Genomic DNA, 19,016 nt, shown 5'->3' on the forward strand with positions numbered 1-19,016 from the left:
AGTAGAAGAGCTTTATTGTTCTGCCAGGCAAAGGAGGCCATAGCAGGCTAATGCCCATTAGACTGTGTCCCACCCTGGAGGGAGTAGTGAGGAGTTTTATAGAAATGGTTCATAGAGGGTGTGATAGCTCGTGGACTTTCTTCTGATTGGTTGATGGTGAAGTAATTGGGAGTCAGCATCATCAACCTTCTGGTTCCAACTGGTCTGGGGAGGGGGCGTCTATGTGCTTGTGGGCAGCATACAGTTAACATCCCCCACCTGGTAGGGGTTTCAGTATCTGTAAAACAGCTCAAAGGACACGGCTCAGAACATGAGCTACAGTCCTTGAGGAAGAACTAAAGGTCCTTGACTTTGTTTAATGGCTTAAGTATTACTCTTTTGTCTTCGAGCTAATGTTTTAAAATTCTAATTTTGCTACTGTTTGGAGGGGCTTGGAGGAAGGCAAGACTGGGGTTGGGGGGCCATAAAGAGGCAGTTATCCAGATGAAATGTGGTGACGACTTGTACCGGGGGGTGGTGGGGGGGATGGGGTGGGAAGACACGAGATATAGTCAACGGACACACAAGTGCGCAGATCAGGATTAAATACTCTTCTCCACTGAAAAGAACCAGAGCCTCTCTGGGAAACAGTCCATCTCAGAGCTGGGGCAGGAGATACTCAAGAGGCGCCTGGAACACGTGATACCAGAAAGTAAGGACGAGCTTAAAAAACCAGGGGACCTGCTGAAAGGACGCAGGGGCCAAACTGAAAGACGGCCCAGCGGCCAAACCTGGAGCAATTTGAACAAACTAAATAAGCAAAGAGGAAAACACACGGTATGCGTCAATAAATACACGGGGAAGTAGGACGCGCCTCCTTACAGAGATCCCTGTTGACAGGTGAGAAAAGAACGGCAGAATTTGAAAATCACCATATGGCAAATGGGAGCATGGACTCTTAATCGCTGGACCACCGAGGATGTCCCTCAGCTATTTTTTTTAAAATATGTACTTTATTTACTTGGCGGTGTTGGGACTTGGTTTCTTCTGTCTCAGCACGTGGACTCTCCAGTTCGGCCCAGTAGTTGAACCCCACGTGGTCGCTCCACGGCAGCTGGGATCTTAGTTCCCTGACCAGGGACTGAACCCACGTCCTCTGCGTTGCAAGCTGGGTTCTGAACCACTGGACCGCCAAGGACATCCTCTCTCGCTATTCTTAGGCTACTTTTACAGCAATCCTGAATCTTTCCCCAAATAATGATACAGAAACGAAAGCACAAGAAGTAGCCCTTAAAATACTAGATAAGCATTCTTTCCTTCCTTTTAAACACGTCAAAATTTAAGGAATTGCTTCCTTCCATCTGCCCCCTTTGTCAATTGCAGCATTTTTTCCAATTTTTAGGTTGCCCTCAGTTACTGAAAATCTGGCAAAGCTCTGCTTTTTTTTTTTCTTGTGGTGCCCATCCCATCCCCTTTCCTTGATCACTGTTATGTTCAGCTTTCAAGAGTCACATTTAAATATAGGAGTAGAAACAGTCTGTGAAGCTATTAGCAATGAAAGATAATCAATTGGAAATGGTTCCCTGCCTGGCAATTTTCAAGCAGTCATCACCAGAAAACCAATTATGCTGGCAGCTCTTGGTCATCATGAAAGTCTTTGTCCAGTTAGAAGTTACAGCATTTGCTGAGATCTAAGATTTATATACAAGCAGCATTTAATATTGATCAAATAAATCAAGGCACATCATATAAATTCCCAACATTCTTGAGCAAAGTTCAGATTTTTAATAATTCTTCCTTTTACTGGTTACTATAGTAATTATGTGCTAAATGTAAAATCTTTTTTTTCCCCCCAAAATATTCATTTATTTTCTGTGTTCTAGGTAGATTAAAATTAATCAATTAAAAATTGCTACATCTGACTTCCATGCATGAAATTATACAGAATTTGTGTACACCCTCTAAAAGAAAGTGTTGTATACAATGTTATTTCTAAAAATAATTTAATCTCCACTACAAAATAAAAACCCAAGGAATGAGAATGACATATCTGTTGATGTGTGAAGAATAATGCCATGGTTTAGAAAGCAAAAAACAGGTTATACCAGGATACAATGTCCTCAGTTCAGTTCTGTTCAGTGGCTCAGTCGTGTCCGACTCTTTGTGACCCAATGAATTGCAGCACGCCAGGCCTCCCTGTCCATCACCAACTCCCGGAATTCACTCAAACTCACGTCCGAGTTGGTGATGCCATCCGGCCATTTCATCCTCTGTCGTTCCCTTCTCCTCCTGCCCCCAATCCCTCCCAGCATCAGGGTCTTTTCCAATGAGTCAACTCTTCGCATGAGGTGGCCATGGAGTTTCAGCTTTAGCATCAGTCCTTCCAAAGAACACCCAGGACTGATCTCCTTTAGAATGGACTGGTTGGATCTCCTTGCAGTCCAAGGGACTTTCAAGAGTCTTCTCCAACACCACAGTTCAAAAGCATCAATTTTTTGGTGCTCAGCTTTCTTCACAGTCCAACTCTCACATCCATACATGACCACAGGAAAAACCATAGCCTTGACTAGATAGACCTTTGTTGGCAAGGTAATATCTCTGCTTTTTTTTTTTAATTTGGAAGGCAATTTATTTGGAAATATATCACATGAATTCTAGTATCACAAAGTCCCTATTGCAACAAAAGTATTCAAATCAGAATAATTTTCAAGAACTGTGGTTCTTTTATGGAAATGTTTTTAAAAATACAGAGAGCCTTCTTGTTCTTTAGTCACTAAGTTGTGTCCGATCCCTTTGTGACCCCATGGACTGGATCTTGCCAGGCTCCTCTGTGCATGGGATTTCCCAGGCAATAACACTGGAGTGGGGTGCCACCTCCCTCTCCAGGGGACCTTCCCGACCCAGGGATCGAACCCAAGCCTTTTGTATGTCTGGCAGACTCCCCACCATTAAGCCACCATGGAAGCCTATAAAATGTGAAATTTCAAATGATTTTATTTCTACCGGGTGTTCACGATGTTGCTGGATCAAGGGGTTGGTGGATTTGATATTTGCAAATTGATATCTGGCCATCAGGACACTTATGATATTTTTTTTTGCCATTTAAAATTTAATCAGGGCTTCCCTGGTGACTTATATGGTAAATAATTTGCCTGCAATGCGGAAGATATGGGTTCAACCCCTGGGTTGGCAAGATCCCCTGGAGAAGGAAATGGCAACCCACTCCAGGATTCTTGCCTGGAGAATCCCATGGACAGAGGAGCCTGGTGGGCTACAGTTCATGGGGGTCTTGGAGTCTGACATGACTGCGTGACTAACACTTCTACTTTCATCAGGACACTTGTGATTTTTTTTTTTTTTTGCTATTTAAAAATTTAATACACATCACTTAACTACACAAAAATATGATCATGGATGGATTTTTTAAAAAATCCTCCACTGTTGCTGCTACTGCTGCTGAGTCGCTTCAGTCGTGTCCGACTCTGTGCGACCCCATAGACAGCAGCCCACCAGGCTCCCCCGTCCCTGGGATTCTCCAGGCAAGAACACTGGAGTGGGTTGCCATTTCCTTCTCCAATGCATGAAAGTGAGAAGTGAAAGTGAAGTCGCTCAGTCGTATCTGACTCTTAGCGACCCCATGGACTGCAGCCTACCAGGCTCCTCCATCCATGAGATTTTCCAGGCAAGAGCACTGGAGTGGGGTGCCACTGCCTTCTCCGAAAAAGTCCTCCACTAATGCCATTAAAAGTTACTAATGCAATAATGATAATCAGCTTATCTAAATTAGCACAGCACTTAACAAAATAATGCTCTGTTTTGGAGAAGGGGAAAGCCAACTTGGCCTTTCAATATTACTGATGAGGATAAACTGGTACAATCTTTGTAGAAAGCAATTTGGCAACATTCAGTAAAAGCCTTAAATATATTCATGACCTTTGACCTAGATTCAATTTTTGGGAATCTAACAGAAGAAAACTAGTCAATCCTAAAGGAAACCAGTCCTGAATATTCATTGGAAGGACTGATGCTGAAGCTGAAGCTCCAATACTTTGGCCACCTGATGCGAAGAGCTGACTCACTGGAAAAGACCCTGATGCTGGGGAAGATTGAGGGCAGGAGGAGAAGGGGACGACAGAGGGTGAGATGGTTGGAAGACATCACCGACGCGACGGACATGAGTTTGAGTAAACTCCAGGAGTTGGCGATGGACAGGGAGGTCTGGCGTGCTGGAGTCCATGGGGTTGCAAAGAGTCAGACATGACTGAGTGACCGAACTGAATGGAAGAAAATCCTATATATGGAAAGAGCTTTATGCATTATTTTTAATGAAAAGAAACCCAAATGTCCACCAGGGGAGTAATGGTAAGTAACATTTATATGTCATTTTGACTACATGGAAAAATGCTATGTTAGGTTACAAAGAGGGGAAAATAAAAATTTCAAATTGTGCAGACATTAATACATATTACACTTATTATATTTATATTATATACAAAGTGTATATTATATACATATATTATTACATATAGGTGTGCATACTTACTATATTAATGATGCAAAAACATACTAAGCAGAGCAAAAGACCAAGAAAATAGAGCACAATGTCAGCCACTGATGCCTATGGATTTGTAACTAAATTACAGGTAATAGAAGTGCCTCCCAGGTGGCGCTGGTTGTAAAGAATCTACTTGCCAAACACAGGAGACACAAGAGACCCGGGATTGGTCCCTGGGTTGAGAAGATGCCCTGGAGGAGGAGATGGCAACCCACTCCAGTATCCTTGCCTGGGAAATCCCATGGGCAGAGCAGCCTGGCAGGTGGCAGACAAAGACAAGACCGAGCGTGCACACGCAGGTAATTTTACTTTTGTGTATCATTTTGTGTTTTCCAAATTTTATATAAGCATGAATTTAATTTGTATGATAAAAATGATGGAATGTATTACAACAGTTTTAAATTAAAAAAAAATTAAGATCATTATTTTTTTTGGTGTGAAATATCAATCACGCATTGCATTGTCCCCAGCACAATATTCCCTGTTCTTCAGAGGTGTGGTCACGTTCTTTGAGAATATTTTGTTAAAGGAAAGCACAAGACTGGAAAGTGAATTGCAGATGAAATAAAAGAACAGATCTACTTGGTAATTGGATTCTTTTTGGCAAAAAACAAGGTCAGTTGCTGAAATTACTGCTCTAATTAGGTAAATTCCTATTTTATCCTGAAGTTAGAGTGCCAGAAAATAACAAACCCATGAAGGCGATAAATTTTTCCAGACTTACATTTTGAAAGAAGTTCTGTGCAATTCATAAGCGGCATTATAGAGTACTTTTTATTTGGTTATCCAAGTATCTTCCAGAAAATAAGATTAAATAGTGTGCAAAGGTGGGTAGGAGGGTGGAGGAGACGGGTGTGGAGGCAGAGTGTGTAAACCACAAGGTGTGAAATGCTCACAGAATTTTTAAATTTCAAAGGATTTTACACTTTTAAATCCGTGTGTATATTTATATGTAGAACATGGACATCAAAGTCAATAAACTGGCAAAGTGGATGAGAATCTGGCAGATAAAAGCTATTTTTTTCCACTAATTTAATACTCACTTGCTATAAAAAGCCCAACAGACTAGATTTTGTTAAAGTCATAAAACCTCTTGCCCACGTCTGCTTCACTTGCAGAAGACGGCCACCATTCAAGTTATTTCACATCCTTGAAGACAATCTCTATTCAAAACACCAAGGGGGATTAAACTGCAACTTCTTTTTTCACTTTAATAATTGACCTTCAGCCACTTACCTGTCAACACACACGGGTCAACTGCACCTTTTTTAAAGCCATTTGATCGCACTGGGTCTTCGCTGCCCAGGCTTTCTCTAGCTGCGGCTTCCCCAGGTGGTGGCTCCTCGCGCTGAGGAGCTTGGGCTCCGTCGTTTCGGCACACAGGCTTAGTTGCCCGTGGCTTGTAGCATCTTCCCAGACCAGGGATAGAACCCACGTCCCCTGCACTGGCGGGCAGCTTCCTAACCACTGGACCACCAGGAAGCTGTTGTTTTTTTTTAAAGTAACGTGTGGTCATGACTGCCTGACTGTCTCATCATTGGACAGTCCCATTCTCAAGACATTTGTTGTATCCTTCTAACTGCTCTCATGGACAACGCTGCTCTGAACAACTCTGTAAATACTCATTTGCTTCTTTGATTCCACAGGAAAAATTTCTGTAATTGCTGGGTCAAAGGGAACTCACATTTTAATATTTTGGTAGATATCACCCAATTGGTGCCCCTCAACCCAATCTCTTCCTAGCAGGGCATAAGAATTCTCTTTCCTCGCTAATTGGCCATGGAGTTGAATTTTGTTTAAAATGAATAGGTGATTTCTATTCTATTGTGTTCACTTATTATGTCCATTTCTTTTCCTTAAAAACAATATTTTTATTTATTTGACTGTGTCAGATCTCAGTTGCTGCACGCGAGATCTTTGATATTTGCTTTGGTATGTGGGATTCACTTCCCTGACCCCGGATCAAAACCTGGGTCCCCTGAATTGGAAGTGAGGCGTCTCAGCCACTGGCTCAGCAGGGAAGTCCCTTGTCCACTTATTTTCAAAGGAGAGGAGTTTTGTATCTGACCAGACAGAAGGGCATGAGGACAAGGTCTGTGCAGGCTTGTTCCAATCCAAGTAGGTGCATCGGGAGTTATTATTAACAAAGTAAATCCAATATGCAACACATATAATGAAATCTAAAGTCACACGTGATTGATTTAGAGGATTAAGGAAACTCCTGGATATTTGGGAATTGTTGGCAGCTCTTAATGGCTCATTAAAAAGTATAAATTCTAGTTAGCGAGTCTGATCGGGGGCTTGGCACGTGCCAGGCACAGTTCTAGCTCTTTTACGTAGACTAACTTATTTAGCTCTCATGACGACTCTGTGAGGTAGGTACTATAATTATGTCTATTTTATAGATTTTGAAAAATGAGGCATAGAGGGTCTTAAGTAATATGACCAAGGTCATGCAGCTAATAAAATGACAGACCCAGAATTCAAACCAGACACTCGGACTGCAGCCTCTGGGCTCTTAACTACTGAGCTCTATTCAAAGTTCATCTTCAGGAAATAAGGATGCATTCCACAGCCCTCTGCAAAGCTTTTTATCACAAACCGACAATGGAAAACTTCCTAACCTGCCTTTGGGTGGAGGTGTCCCAACCGCAAGGAGCTGCAATGGCTGAAGCACGGGTTACTTTTTTTGGCTTACAACAACGACGACGACAAGTATTATTTCAGAGGTTTGGAAGCCGGAAGTCCAAACTCAAGGTGCTGGTGGCTGCTGGTGGAGCCATACTCCCTGGAGGCTCTTGGGGAGTACTCCTTGTTTCTTTTAGTTTCTAGCCACTCCTGGCAGTACAGGCTAATTTTTATTTTGCTTTTCTCCATTTGCTCCAGTGACCACATATTGCTTTTGTACTAAGAGAACCCCAGTGACAGTTCTTAATAGAACACTTTCAATACCAGAAAGTGGCTCATCTTTCAAGTGTCTCATTCAAGCCCTGTACCAACAGCCAGTCAGCATCAGGAGGTTTCATTTCAAAAAATCACACAGACACCATGACCCACTGATGTCCAATCAGTCTGCCTCCAAGAGTTCTATGTGCAACATGGGGCCAGCATCACCTACAACGGAGAGTTGCTGCAGGCAGTCAAGACCTTTGCAAGGTTCAGAGCACATCTGGCCCTGGTAGCTACTATAATCATGATTTTTGGCAGCCACAAGACAGCCATGATGAATCATTTATTTTTTGCCACTTCCTGCAGCTTTAAGGATCTTAGTTCCACAACCAGGTATTGAACCCGGGCCCCCAGCAGTGAAAGTGTGAAGTCCTAACGATCAGACTGCCAGGAAACTCCTGAAGACAAATTTTTAAACCAAAGAATTTATAGACACAGCTAATGGTGACTGCCTATTGAAAGGGAAAATGAGGGGCTGTGATGGGAAAGAGACTTTTCACTGTACATCCTCTGGAATTGCTTGATTAAAAAAAATGTATAGATAATTTTAAAAGAAAACATTTTAGGACTGCAGGACTTCTTAGAAATGACTTTCGTATTTCAAGAGAGGATACGGTGAGCTTTTTAACTAAGTGAACATTTCACAAATGTAAATTTACTTCTTATCAACGTACTCAAACCACACTAGAATCTTTAATTCTAACAGCTAAGGCTTTTGTATTTGAACTGTAATATAAAACCAATATTTGGGGACAACCCATGTCAGAAAAAAATCCTATTCAAGCATTCCATTCACGTCAAAAACAATCTCAGAAATAGAGCAGCTTCAAATTATGCATCATATTTTCATAAGCTGTTCTCACTGGCAGGGGTGGTAAACCACAGCCTGGGGGGTGCTAAACCCAGCCAACTGCCTGTTAGTTTGTCTTTTGAATTAAAATTTGTACTGAGATCATTGAAGATCCATGTATAGTTGTAAAGGTTACAGGGAGAGATCCCTGTGTACTCTGCCCAGTGTTTCTCATAGTAACCCATGAGCTGCTTTTGTACAACCCACGAGTTAAGAGTAGTCTTTAGATTTTTAAATGGTTGAGAAATTTAAAAATATTGTGTGATGTGCAGTTACATGCAATCCAAATTTCGGTGTCTGTAAAGCATCCCAGGGGCACAGCTACACACATTTCTCTAAGCACCATCCCTGGCTGCTGTTGTGTTGTCAGGCCAGAGCTGAGCAGTTGCAAGAGACTGTACGGCCTGCAAAACCTGAAATATTTCCTACCAGCTTTACAGAAAAAGTCTGCCGGCCTCTGGGCTGGAGACTAGGCTGGAGTCAGGAGAAAAATGAGTATCTGGAATAAAGATTTTTCTTTTAAAGACAAAACATTTCCAAATGCCATTTGCACCACTGATTCCCTCAGGTCTTGCTGTTAGAAGCGTCGTCGTGCAACAAGGGACAAACGCACAACTGACAGAGAGGCAGAGATAACCAGCTCCTCTCCAAACCCAGAGACGGCCATGCGTTTGGAAAGAATTACACTCAGGACATGAATTTCTTTTAAATCCAAAGGGACCATTTATCAAAACTACAAAAAAAAAAAAAAAAAAGTGAAGGTAGACTGTTGCAGATGGATAAGGGACCACCAATACAGCTGAGACAACCCTTTCTCTCCTAGGATGCCTGAGATGAGTAAGTACAGACAACCCTGGGCTGGATACTAGAATCGTCTGCTGTTGTTACTCATGTGTTATGCTCTCAGCCTTGGGTAAAACGCCTTCCGTGTTAGGCTGAAGGCAGTCTGCTGTGACCCTGCAGAAACAGGTGGTGCAGCGTGAGAGTGCTGGGGTGTCTGTCATGCCTTGAGAATTTCAGAATTGCCTGATGAATGTACAGCGTCTGTTTTCTCTAAGCCAACGTCCCTCGAAACAACAGGTAAGGATTGAGCCATCTTAAGAAGAGCCTGTCGGAAAAGAGCTGCACACAGGCTCTACTACAGAGAGCCCTGTTTGGCGAATCCCTTCTAATGCACGGTTTTCTTTGGGGTGGGGCGAGGCAGGCCTAAGTGTTTAAGCGCTGATGCTACTAGACCTAGTAATGATGGAAATAACGGCAAGTTCCAATTTTACCAAGAAAATCAGACCCCAGAATTCCATTAGCATCAGAGGTCTTAACAAAGGGACCATGGGTAGAATTTATAAGGTCCAGGGATTTGCATGGGAAAGACAATGAATCTTATGTCACTCACCTCTAACTGAAATCGAGCACCTGTCAGTTTGGGATGTAGGTACCAGAACACAGAAGCGTTGCCAGGACCAGTGACTGGGTCAACAAGAGAGACCAGTAATGTTCATATATCTCTGGTGTCTCAGTGGTAAAGAATCTGCCTGCAATGTAGGAGATGTGGGTTCCATCCTGGGCCAGGAAGGTCCCCTGGAGGGGGAAATGGCAACCCACTCCAGTATTCCTGCTTGGGAAATCTCATGGACAGAGGAGCCTGGCGGGCGACAGTCTGTGGGGTCGCCAAAAGGTGGGACACAAGTGCGCTCACACACTTCCGATCTTCCAAGTTTCATGTAACATCCCGGTTGCTGTAACTATCTCGAAATAACATTTATGAGCATCTCTACTTCAAAATAAGATTGTGGTTGATTGCCCCTTGAACAACATAGGTTTGAAATGCACTGGACCACATAAGTGGTCCACACAGGGTTGTTTTTTTTTCAATAATAAACTATTACAGGACTACACCTTGCGGTTGGTTGAATCCATGGAGGAACTGTGGACACAGAAAGCCCAAGGCTGACTATAAATGATAGTTATGCTAAAGGTCTGCTGCTACAACCTTTAATATAATGCTAATTAAATGCACTTAAACCAAGAAATATTTTGATAATGATTTCAATCGTTTTCCTCTGCAAGCTTATATATTTTGCTTTATTTTCTTAAACGTCGTTCAAAGAGAGGATTCATAGGCTTGGCTGGAATGACAAAGGGGCTCATGACTCCAAAAGCAATGAAGAAAACTGGCATTAGGTCTCTCGAGCAGGTGGTGTCAGGTAAGAGGAGGAGTTCCACTCAGAGGACATGAACACAGGTCCTAATTCTGACCGCGCGCTGGACTTGGATTCTTTACCTTCATTTTCTTCTCTATTCAAACAGAAGCGGCTCAAGGTGTGAGACATGAACGAGATCCTATCCAAGTGGCCTCTGAGAGTGGCTGAGCGTGGGCTCTGGGGGCCTGACACACTGCTGGGAGTTCAAGATCAGTATCGAAGCAAAATTTGCTCAACCGTTCTGTAACCTGCCTGAGCTGGGGGAATGTAACATCAGTCATTCCTGCAATACTTACCTGCAGCATGTGGACACATAGCCCAGGGACATTTTCCAATCATCCAATAATACCCATATTCAAAATATTTTCCAAGCCAACTACAGACCTCACCATTCTTGCAAAAGATCATGTCCTTTTCCGGCCTCGACACTTAGAACTCAAATGGCTCCCTCCCCAATCCCCCCACTTCTGCCGGTGGAAGACGGCCGCCTGAGCTGCAAACAACACACTAGCACGGGGGTCTGCACGCGTGGGCCTGACCTTCCTGTACCAGCTGCACTGAGCAGCTTTAACTTTTCCGAAAGTCAGCTTTGTTCGTCACAAATGCAAATGGCATTCATTGTAACATCTGAATGGAATCGTGCAGGGAAATTCTAGACCATCAGAGGTTAAAGTGTCTGCCTGCGGTGTGGGAGACCTGGGTTCAATCCCTGGGTTGGGAAGATCCCCTGGAGAAGGAAATGGCAACCCACTCCAGTACTCTTGCCTGGAGAATCCCGTGGACGGAGGAGCCTGGTAGGCTGCAGTCCATGGGGTCCCAGAGAGTCAGACACGACTGAGCGACTTCACCTTCTTTCTTTTTTTCTATGATTCATGGTGCTTTTTCCCTCCTATCCGGAGCCCTGGCTGGCCGACTCCAGACAGGAGTCTTGGTCACAAAGGTTGAGACCTTTTCTGCACCAGTAACTGGCTCCCTTCCGAGGCATCCTTCCTTTCCTCACAGGACTGGCTATGTAATTTGGGCTTGATGCAAAATGCAAACTCAGGACCCCTGGTTCAAAAACTAAGAATTACAAAACAGCATCAGCAGAGCGGGTACCCGAGTGTGGGACCCTCTGGGACCGTATAGGTGGCAAACATCCGTGAGGACAGCCCTGCTTCTTCACTGGGGCAGCTGTTCCCACTGGCTGCACGTCAGGACCACTTGCACAACCTCCCCTGCAGAGGCAGATTCCAGTTACCTAAGAGCTTCCCACATACTTCAGCCCGGAGCAGTTGAGACCCACCAGACCAGAGTGACAGAAAACCTTGGAAGGACTCCATGAGCCAGTATCACAAAGAGCAGCAGAGGAAGCCCCAGTGAAGTCCTGATAAAACAGACACATTCCTATGTAGAATATCTTGGGTGTTCAAGGCCGATGTCAGGTGTCTTATAGCAAAGTCATCTCCAGCTTTCACAAGAACGCTGCATGACTGCTCAGGGGCAGAGGACACGCGTGACCCAGCATCTCCTTCCAGGTTTTAACTCGGCAGAGCTATTCTAGCACCATGATTTCCCAGCACACTTTGCAACAGCCATGGCGTATGACCAGCCAGGTAGCAGGGGATGGAAACAGAAGCTTATGTGCAACCTTCCTGCGGTGCTAAGGGGAGGCCTCCTCCTACCCTGGCTGGAGCTTCAGTTGCCACCATTTGGGACCACGTGTTGCAGATATGGGGTGGGGTGGGAAGTAAGACAGAAACCATGATGCCCAAAGTCATAAGGTCACAGTACTAATTCTTGGTTATCCCTGTGCTCCAGCTCCGACAAAATAAATGAGAAAGACACAGGTGAGCTAATTTTTGCTTTGCTGTTTTAAACCTGTTGACATTATCATTAAGCCAAATGCCTGAAATGGCCCATTTTACAGATAAGCGAAAGGCTTCCTAGGTGGCTTAGCGGGTAAAGACTCTGCAACACAGAAGACTGGGGTTCGATCCCTGGGTTGGGAAGATCCCCTGGAGAAGGGAATGGCTACCCACTCCAGTATTCTTGCCTGGGGAATCCTGTGGACAGAGGAGCCTGGTGGGCTACAGTCAATGAGGTTGCAAACAGTTGGACATGACTGAAGCGACTGAGCACTCCGTGAACAGACAAGCAAACTGAAAATCCGAGGTACAAACTCTAGCTGGGTGTCAGCCACACAGTAATGCCAGAAGCAGGGCTGTTCTGACCCCTTTCCGCCTCAACCCCGACGCCTTTTGACAAAAGGCGGCTCCTTTTGGATGAGTCTGTCATCACCCTACTCAGCTCAGCTTATTACTCTAACAAAATATACAGTTTAAAATTGGAGAGCCAGCCCAGTTCTTTGGTTAAAAATGTGGACTCAGGAGCTACTCTGCCTGGGACTGTTCTAGAAGTTCCATCACCCTCATGCTTCAGTTTCTGTATCTGGACAAGAGGCAGGGACGAGGGTGAGGCGGTTGGGGCACACCCCTTCAGTGCAAACGGAAAGGGGTGCCCAAAATCTCACTGATCAAGGAAAGTATTTTAATGAATTTTTCTAAAAACCAAACACAGAAAATCCACAATGAACAAAAACATCACAGTCTTAAAGACAGGACCGCGTCCTGCCTTAATCCCCAGGCTAGCTTCTAATAAAACATAAAAAAAGACAGGACCAAGTCCTGCCTTCATCCCCAGGCTAACTTCTAATAAAACAAACAAACAAAAAAAACCCAACAAAGCAGCTGACCTGTATGCCATAGTTTGCCAATTTAAAAAATAGATTGCTTTAAAACATGTGATTGCTGAGTTTTGAGTGCCCTAGGCCAGTGCCTTCCTCGTCTCAACCCAGCTCCAGCTCTGGATAGCAACTGACAGAAGGAGATGAGTCAAGGCAGGTCAAGTTCTTATCACAGTGCCTGGCTCAGAGTAAGGACTCACACCAACACAGCAGCAGGAATTGAGGCTCATTCTTTTTAAAAAATTAAACACAAGGACAAATGAACTCATGCTCCACAGTGTTTAGAAGGCAGCAGGAAGTCTTAAGCAGAGGAAAGCAAGAGGGTTTCTCCTTGATTTTTTAATTCTTCACTGGACATTTTATAGCTGCACTGAATAGACATCCAAAGGACTTAGCAGTTCGCAGTCCCTAACTTCCCTGGTAGCTCAGCTGGTAAAGAATCTGCCTGCCATGGGGGACACCTGGGTTCGATCCCTGGGTTGGGAAGATCCCCTGGAGAAGGAAAAGGCCACCCACTCCAGTGTTCTGGCCTGGAGAATCCCATGGACAGAGAAGCCTGGTGGGCTACAGTCCATAGGGTTAGAAAGAGTCGGACATGACAAAAGCAACTTAGCACACATGTACACAACCTGGAATTTAACCTCTCTCTGCAAGGAGATCCAACCAGTCCATCCTAAAGGAAATCAGTCCTGAATATTCATTGGAAGGACTGATGCTGAAGCTCCAATACTTCGGCCACCTGATGCGAAGAACTGACTCATTTGAAAAGATCCTGATGCTGGGAAAGATTGCAGGCAAGAGAAGGGTACAACAGAAGATGAGATGGTTGGATGGCATCACCGACTTGATGGACGTGAGTTTGACCAGATTCAGGGGGTTGGTGACGGACAGGAAAGCCTGGCGTGCTGCAGTCCATGGAGTCGCAGAGAGTCAGACACGACCGAGTGACCAAACTGAACCTATGTCTTGCATGAAACTGTACTGGCATAAAGGGACCCCAGGAAATTTGGCATTCTGTGTGTTTGTCCTGCGTTTTGACATATTACCTTATTGCTTGCACTCAACAGCCCAGGTCAGGAATCAGCAAAGACGGCCCTCCAAATCATGGCCTGCTTTTTGTAAATAAGGTTTTATTGGCACACGGCTATATCCATTCACTTACCTGTTATCTTCAGCTGCTTCGATGACAACGGCAGAATTGAGTGATTGTGCTACGGAGGTGAACACAGTTGAATAGAGACCGAGGCTAGCCAAGTCCAGGATATGTCCTGTCTGGCCCTTTACTGAAAAGATTCACCAGCCCCTGGTCCACGTGATGTCAAACTGCAAACGTTCATTAATCAACGCCCCCTTTGAGGTCCATGTGCACCTTGCAAAACAGAGCTGGGTGCAGAAACCAATTCAGGGCCTCTTAACTACTGTGGCTGTTTCCAGTTTCATTTGGTGATAGCTGTATATTTTAAGTCTCATCCTCATTTCATAGAGTTTTGTTGGAACACAGTCTGGCTAATTTTGTGAAGAGAGTTTAGTCATGGAAAAGCCCTTATGGCTTCATAAAGCCTCAAATACTATCTGGTTCCAAGCTTTTTGCTAATCTCCACTCTACTGGGGGTCCAAATTTGCTAGGTGATACCAGTGTGGATCCAAGACCCTTGAATGCCCATACAGCTGTGGAAAAAAAAAGCCTTCTAAAGAGGCTGATATTGTCCCTGTTTCTCTGAAGAGCTTCGACACCAGAAGTACAAGGAACGTTTATACGATTTCAATCTATGGGTTCCCACTTGAAAGGTCAACAGCCCTTCTGTTACCAGAAGAGAAACACAGATAAGACTCATGACAAACAGCAAAAGGTGACAATAGAATCTGTACAATGCACCAGCAACCAGGAATGAAACACTTCTGAATGACCGAAGATAGCTCTAAAACAAAAAAGGATTAATTCTCTCTGCCATCGTTTCTGTCTTTTCTTCTTACTCATTATCACTTGCCTTGAGCCAAATGGAATCAGATGTGTTCAAAGTAACCTTCTAAAATAAGCTCTGTGTCTCTCTTTCGTAAGTGAAATAGTCACCTTTACAATCTATTAAAGTTTTGTGTTCGCATCCCTGTTCCTAGTTTATCAAAAACAATGGATCTGCTCAGTGTTTCAAAGGCCCAGATATTGAGCCTGATGAGAGCACACAAGAATCTGTATTAAACAAAGACTGTATCTGAAGAAAAGAAGAAAGACACTTTGCATAAATTATATATCTGCTGGCATTCCAAGACCTCTTAAGTTTCCGTCAAGTTAAACGTCCATTTACAAGGGCTTGGGATTTCCCTTATTTGTTGGTTCAGCAAACATCAAGTGCTTACGATGATGAAAGACACTAGTCCCAGGCTTTTCCACGCATCGCCACGTCCCACAACGAAGCCCAGGACCCACTGGGCCCCTGCTCCCTTTTTATCAACAGATAGACAAATCTTGAATTTCACAACACAGTTACTGGCTGAGCTAGTGTTAGCTTGATCTCTGGCGCCACCTACAGATCAAACTGCATTTTGCTTCACTGCGGCACGAAGACGCTCAGGAATCCTAGGTGCCTTTACAGTGAAATTACCACCGGGTGGAGGGCCCTGGAGAAGCCCACAGTGATAGACCACAAAAATGGAGCGTCCCTCCGACACCATTCTACAGACGAGCTTGCCTTTTTATTATAAGACAACAGATAAAAGGAACCACACACAAAACATATAAGGCGGATTACTCTTAGGAACCACCACCCAGGTTAAGAAGTAGAACTTTTCCGGCCACCCCAGACCCTCCACATACCCCGACATCCCCTTAACCTGCTCTACGGATCAGTGTAGTGTTCGATTTTCAACGCGGTGTAATTCGTTTGTTTCGTAATCCCATCAGGGGCGATCAGTCTCAGAACTGGAATCCATCGTGAAGGAACTATCCCTATTGGATAGAGCAGTGCTCCGTGGACCCCCGATCTTGGAACCGAGTAAACCTGCTTAGACGATGCTTGGAGGGAAGACAGATACCCGGGGTGAGGTTGGGGGAGGCGTCTCCACAGGGCTGCCGTGGCGCCTGCCCTCACGCCACGGTGACTGCAGCCATGGCCTCTGCGAGCCTCAGGGTGGAAGCAGGCGTCCCCGGAGCGGGGGAGTCCAGCCTGGCTTGAGGGCTGGGCAGCGGCGTGGCGTCCGGAGATCCGGCCGGCTGACCACCCTCTCTGCGGGGGCTAGAGGCACTGGCTGGATTCCAGGGGCGCCTCGAGCTGCCCGACGGAGACCAGCGCGCCCAGCTGCCCGGGGGCGCTGCTCTCGGGCGGGAAGGTGACCAGGCCCGAGCTCTGGTTCTCACCGTGGTCGCTGTGCTGCTTCCGGTGGCACCGCAGCGAGTCGTCCCTGACGAAGGCCGCCCCGCACGTCTCGCAGCGGAAGGCCCTGTGCGTCACGATCTTGGCCACAGGCGGCCCGCCGCCCTCCCGCGGCCCCTCCCGGCCCGGCGGGGCCCGGTTCTCCGTTCGGGCCTCGTCCCGGTGCGCCTTGTCAATGTGCTTGGCCAGGCTGCTGGGCCGCTTGGTGTCGAAGCTGCAGAAGTCGCACTTGAAGGGCCGGTCGGGGCAGTGCACGCGGCTGTGCACGCGCAGGGCGGCCGCGCTGGAACACGAGTAGCTGCACTCGGGGCACTTCTCGGGGTGCTCGGCCTGGTGCAGCCGGCTGTGCTCCAGCAGGTCGGCCCGGTCCCGGCCCTGGAAGGCGCAGTGCAGGCACTTGAAAGTGTGCTTGATGCGGATGTGCGACTTCAGGTTCGCCTTCATGGTGCAGCGGACGTCACAGAACTCGCACTTGAAAGGCTTCTCCCCCGAGTGCACGATCATGTGCCTTTTCAAGTCCGAGCTGATTTTGAACTTGGCGCTACAGAGCCAGCACTGGAAGGGGGTGTCCCCTGGCAACGGGAAGGTGCGTTTCCATTAGAGCAGGCAGGCAACACCGAACTCCCCCCAAACATGCGTTCAGAATGCCTGGTGGCAGGTAGCTGGGTCTTTAAAACTCCAGTTCCTTGTCGCCTCCTACCACCACCACTTGCGAACACGGTATTAACTCACAGCAATCCCATGTCTGAGTACCACTCCCACTTTAACAGATGGAGTAACTGAGACTCAGGTCACATTATTTGACCATGGCCAAACAGCATCATGGCATCCACATCCACCCTCTTCATGACACTTCAGGTTCAGATCTAAACTCAATTGACATTCCAGATGTGGACACAGAAGGAAGATGTATGGTTATGTGATACAAAACTGTTTATAATCGAGATTTATAAACATGCTCACTTTGGTGTTTGGACTTCCCCTGTGGCTCACACAGTAAAGAATCTGCCTGCAACGTGGGAGACCTGGGTTCGAAAGACCCCCTGGAGAAGGGAATGGCAACCCACTTCAGTATTCTTGCCTAGAAAATTCCATGGACAGACGAGCCTGGCAGGACTACAGCCCATGGGGTTGCAAAGAGTCGGACATGACTGAGCAACTAACACTTTTACTTTTCACTTCGTCTTTAAGTTGTATTATTACACCAGTTAAGTGGCTTGTATTAAAGTTTTGCAGTTTCACACTGACAGACTGAATTTTATTTATGAAATTAACCCATGAATATGGCAGCAGGAGCAGAAGACAAATTATGAAATGCCATAGCCTCCTCTGTACTCCCTGGAGGGATAGCTAAGGAGTTTAGTTCTTTGGAGGCTCTTTAAACATCCCTGTCAGTTGATTATAGGCAAAGATGAGACTGTTACATATCCTACACAACCATCCTTTCCCCAAACTTCTCCTGCATTCTGTTGGTTGTGATTTTGACTCATCTAGCATCACTCTCTCGGAGAAGGCAATGGCACCCCACTCCAGTACTCTTGCCTGGAAAACCCCATGGATGGAGGAGCCTGGTAGGCTGCAGTCCATGGGGTCGCTAAGAGTCGGACATGACTGAGCAACTTCCCTTTCACTTTCACTTTCATGCATTGGAGAAAGAAATGGCAACCCACTCCAGTGTTTTTGCCTGGAGAATCCCAAGGACGGGGGAGCCTGGTGGGCTTCCATCTATGGGGTCGCACAGAGTCGGACACGACTACAGCAACTTAGCAGCAGCAGCATCTCTCTAAAATGAGTATTAGCTTCAATGTTTAGTCCATCAGCCTGAGAGGTTTAAGGATGCCTTTCTCTTTGCCACACTACCTCTCCTTGCTTGAGAAACGGCTTTATTTCACTTAATTTCCTCACTTCTCTTTTCTTCCTGACCTTGTCAGAAACCAGACTTCTATCTTCTGATTGTCAGTTCTCCAGCTTTCTTTCTGCTCTCTGAAAAGCTGGACCTTACAGCCAGCAACCCCAGTTTCAATTCACACTGCTTTAGTCTGACGACCGTTTCTAACAGAACTCCTGGATGCAACGTTCCTGCCAGTGGGTAGATACCAATGACAACTAAAAAATTCTGGTAAGTTATGCAAGTACTCTGTTGTCTCCAGGATTTTTATTTGTTAGACTTGGCATTTCATACCTCTTATTTCCTGCGGATGACACTTCACAGTTAGGAAGAGGAGATCGGTTTAAGGACGAGACATTAGGTAGGTTTTACCTGTTACTCGACAGTTTGGGCCATCATGCCAAGAGGCTTCAGCTGCTCCTCTGACCTCTGCAGCCTACATCAGTTCCATGTTCAGAACACCCAAGGCAGTCAGACGCTGGCTGCAAAGATTAGCTCCCA

At 45.7% G+C, this 19,016-nt stretch overlaps 1 protein-coding gene across 3 annotated transcripts in view; it reads right to left on the reverse strand.

Moving 5' to 3' along the window:
* Positions 1–5,289: 5,289 nt before the first annotated feature.
* Positions 5,290–19,016, reverse strand: part of ZFP64 (ZFP64 zinc finger protein) — an 85,990-nt gene continuing 72,263 nt past the window's right edge. For 2 of the 3 annotated variants that reach the window (XM_015474172.3, XM_015474171.3), the window contains one exon: positions 15,929–17,199. In XM_015474172.3, the coding sequence (XP_015329658.1) occupies positions 16,490–17,199 (710 nt within the window). In that variant the 3' untranslated portion in view covers positions 15,929–16,489. Of the gene's footprint in view, positions 17,200–19,016 lie in introns of all 3 variants that reach the window. The other variant, XM_025000759.2, reaches the window with a different exon arrangement.

This window comes from Bos taurus, chromosome 13 (genome assembly GCF_002263795.3).
Source record: "Bos taurus isolate L1 Dominette 01449 registration number 42190680 breed Hereford chromosome 13, ARS-UCD2.0, whole genome shotgun sequence".
Lineage (NCBI taxonomy): Eukaryota > Metazoa > Chordata > Mammalia > Artiodactyla > Bovidae > Bos > Bos taurus.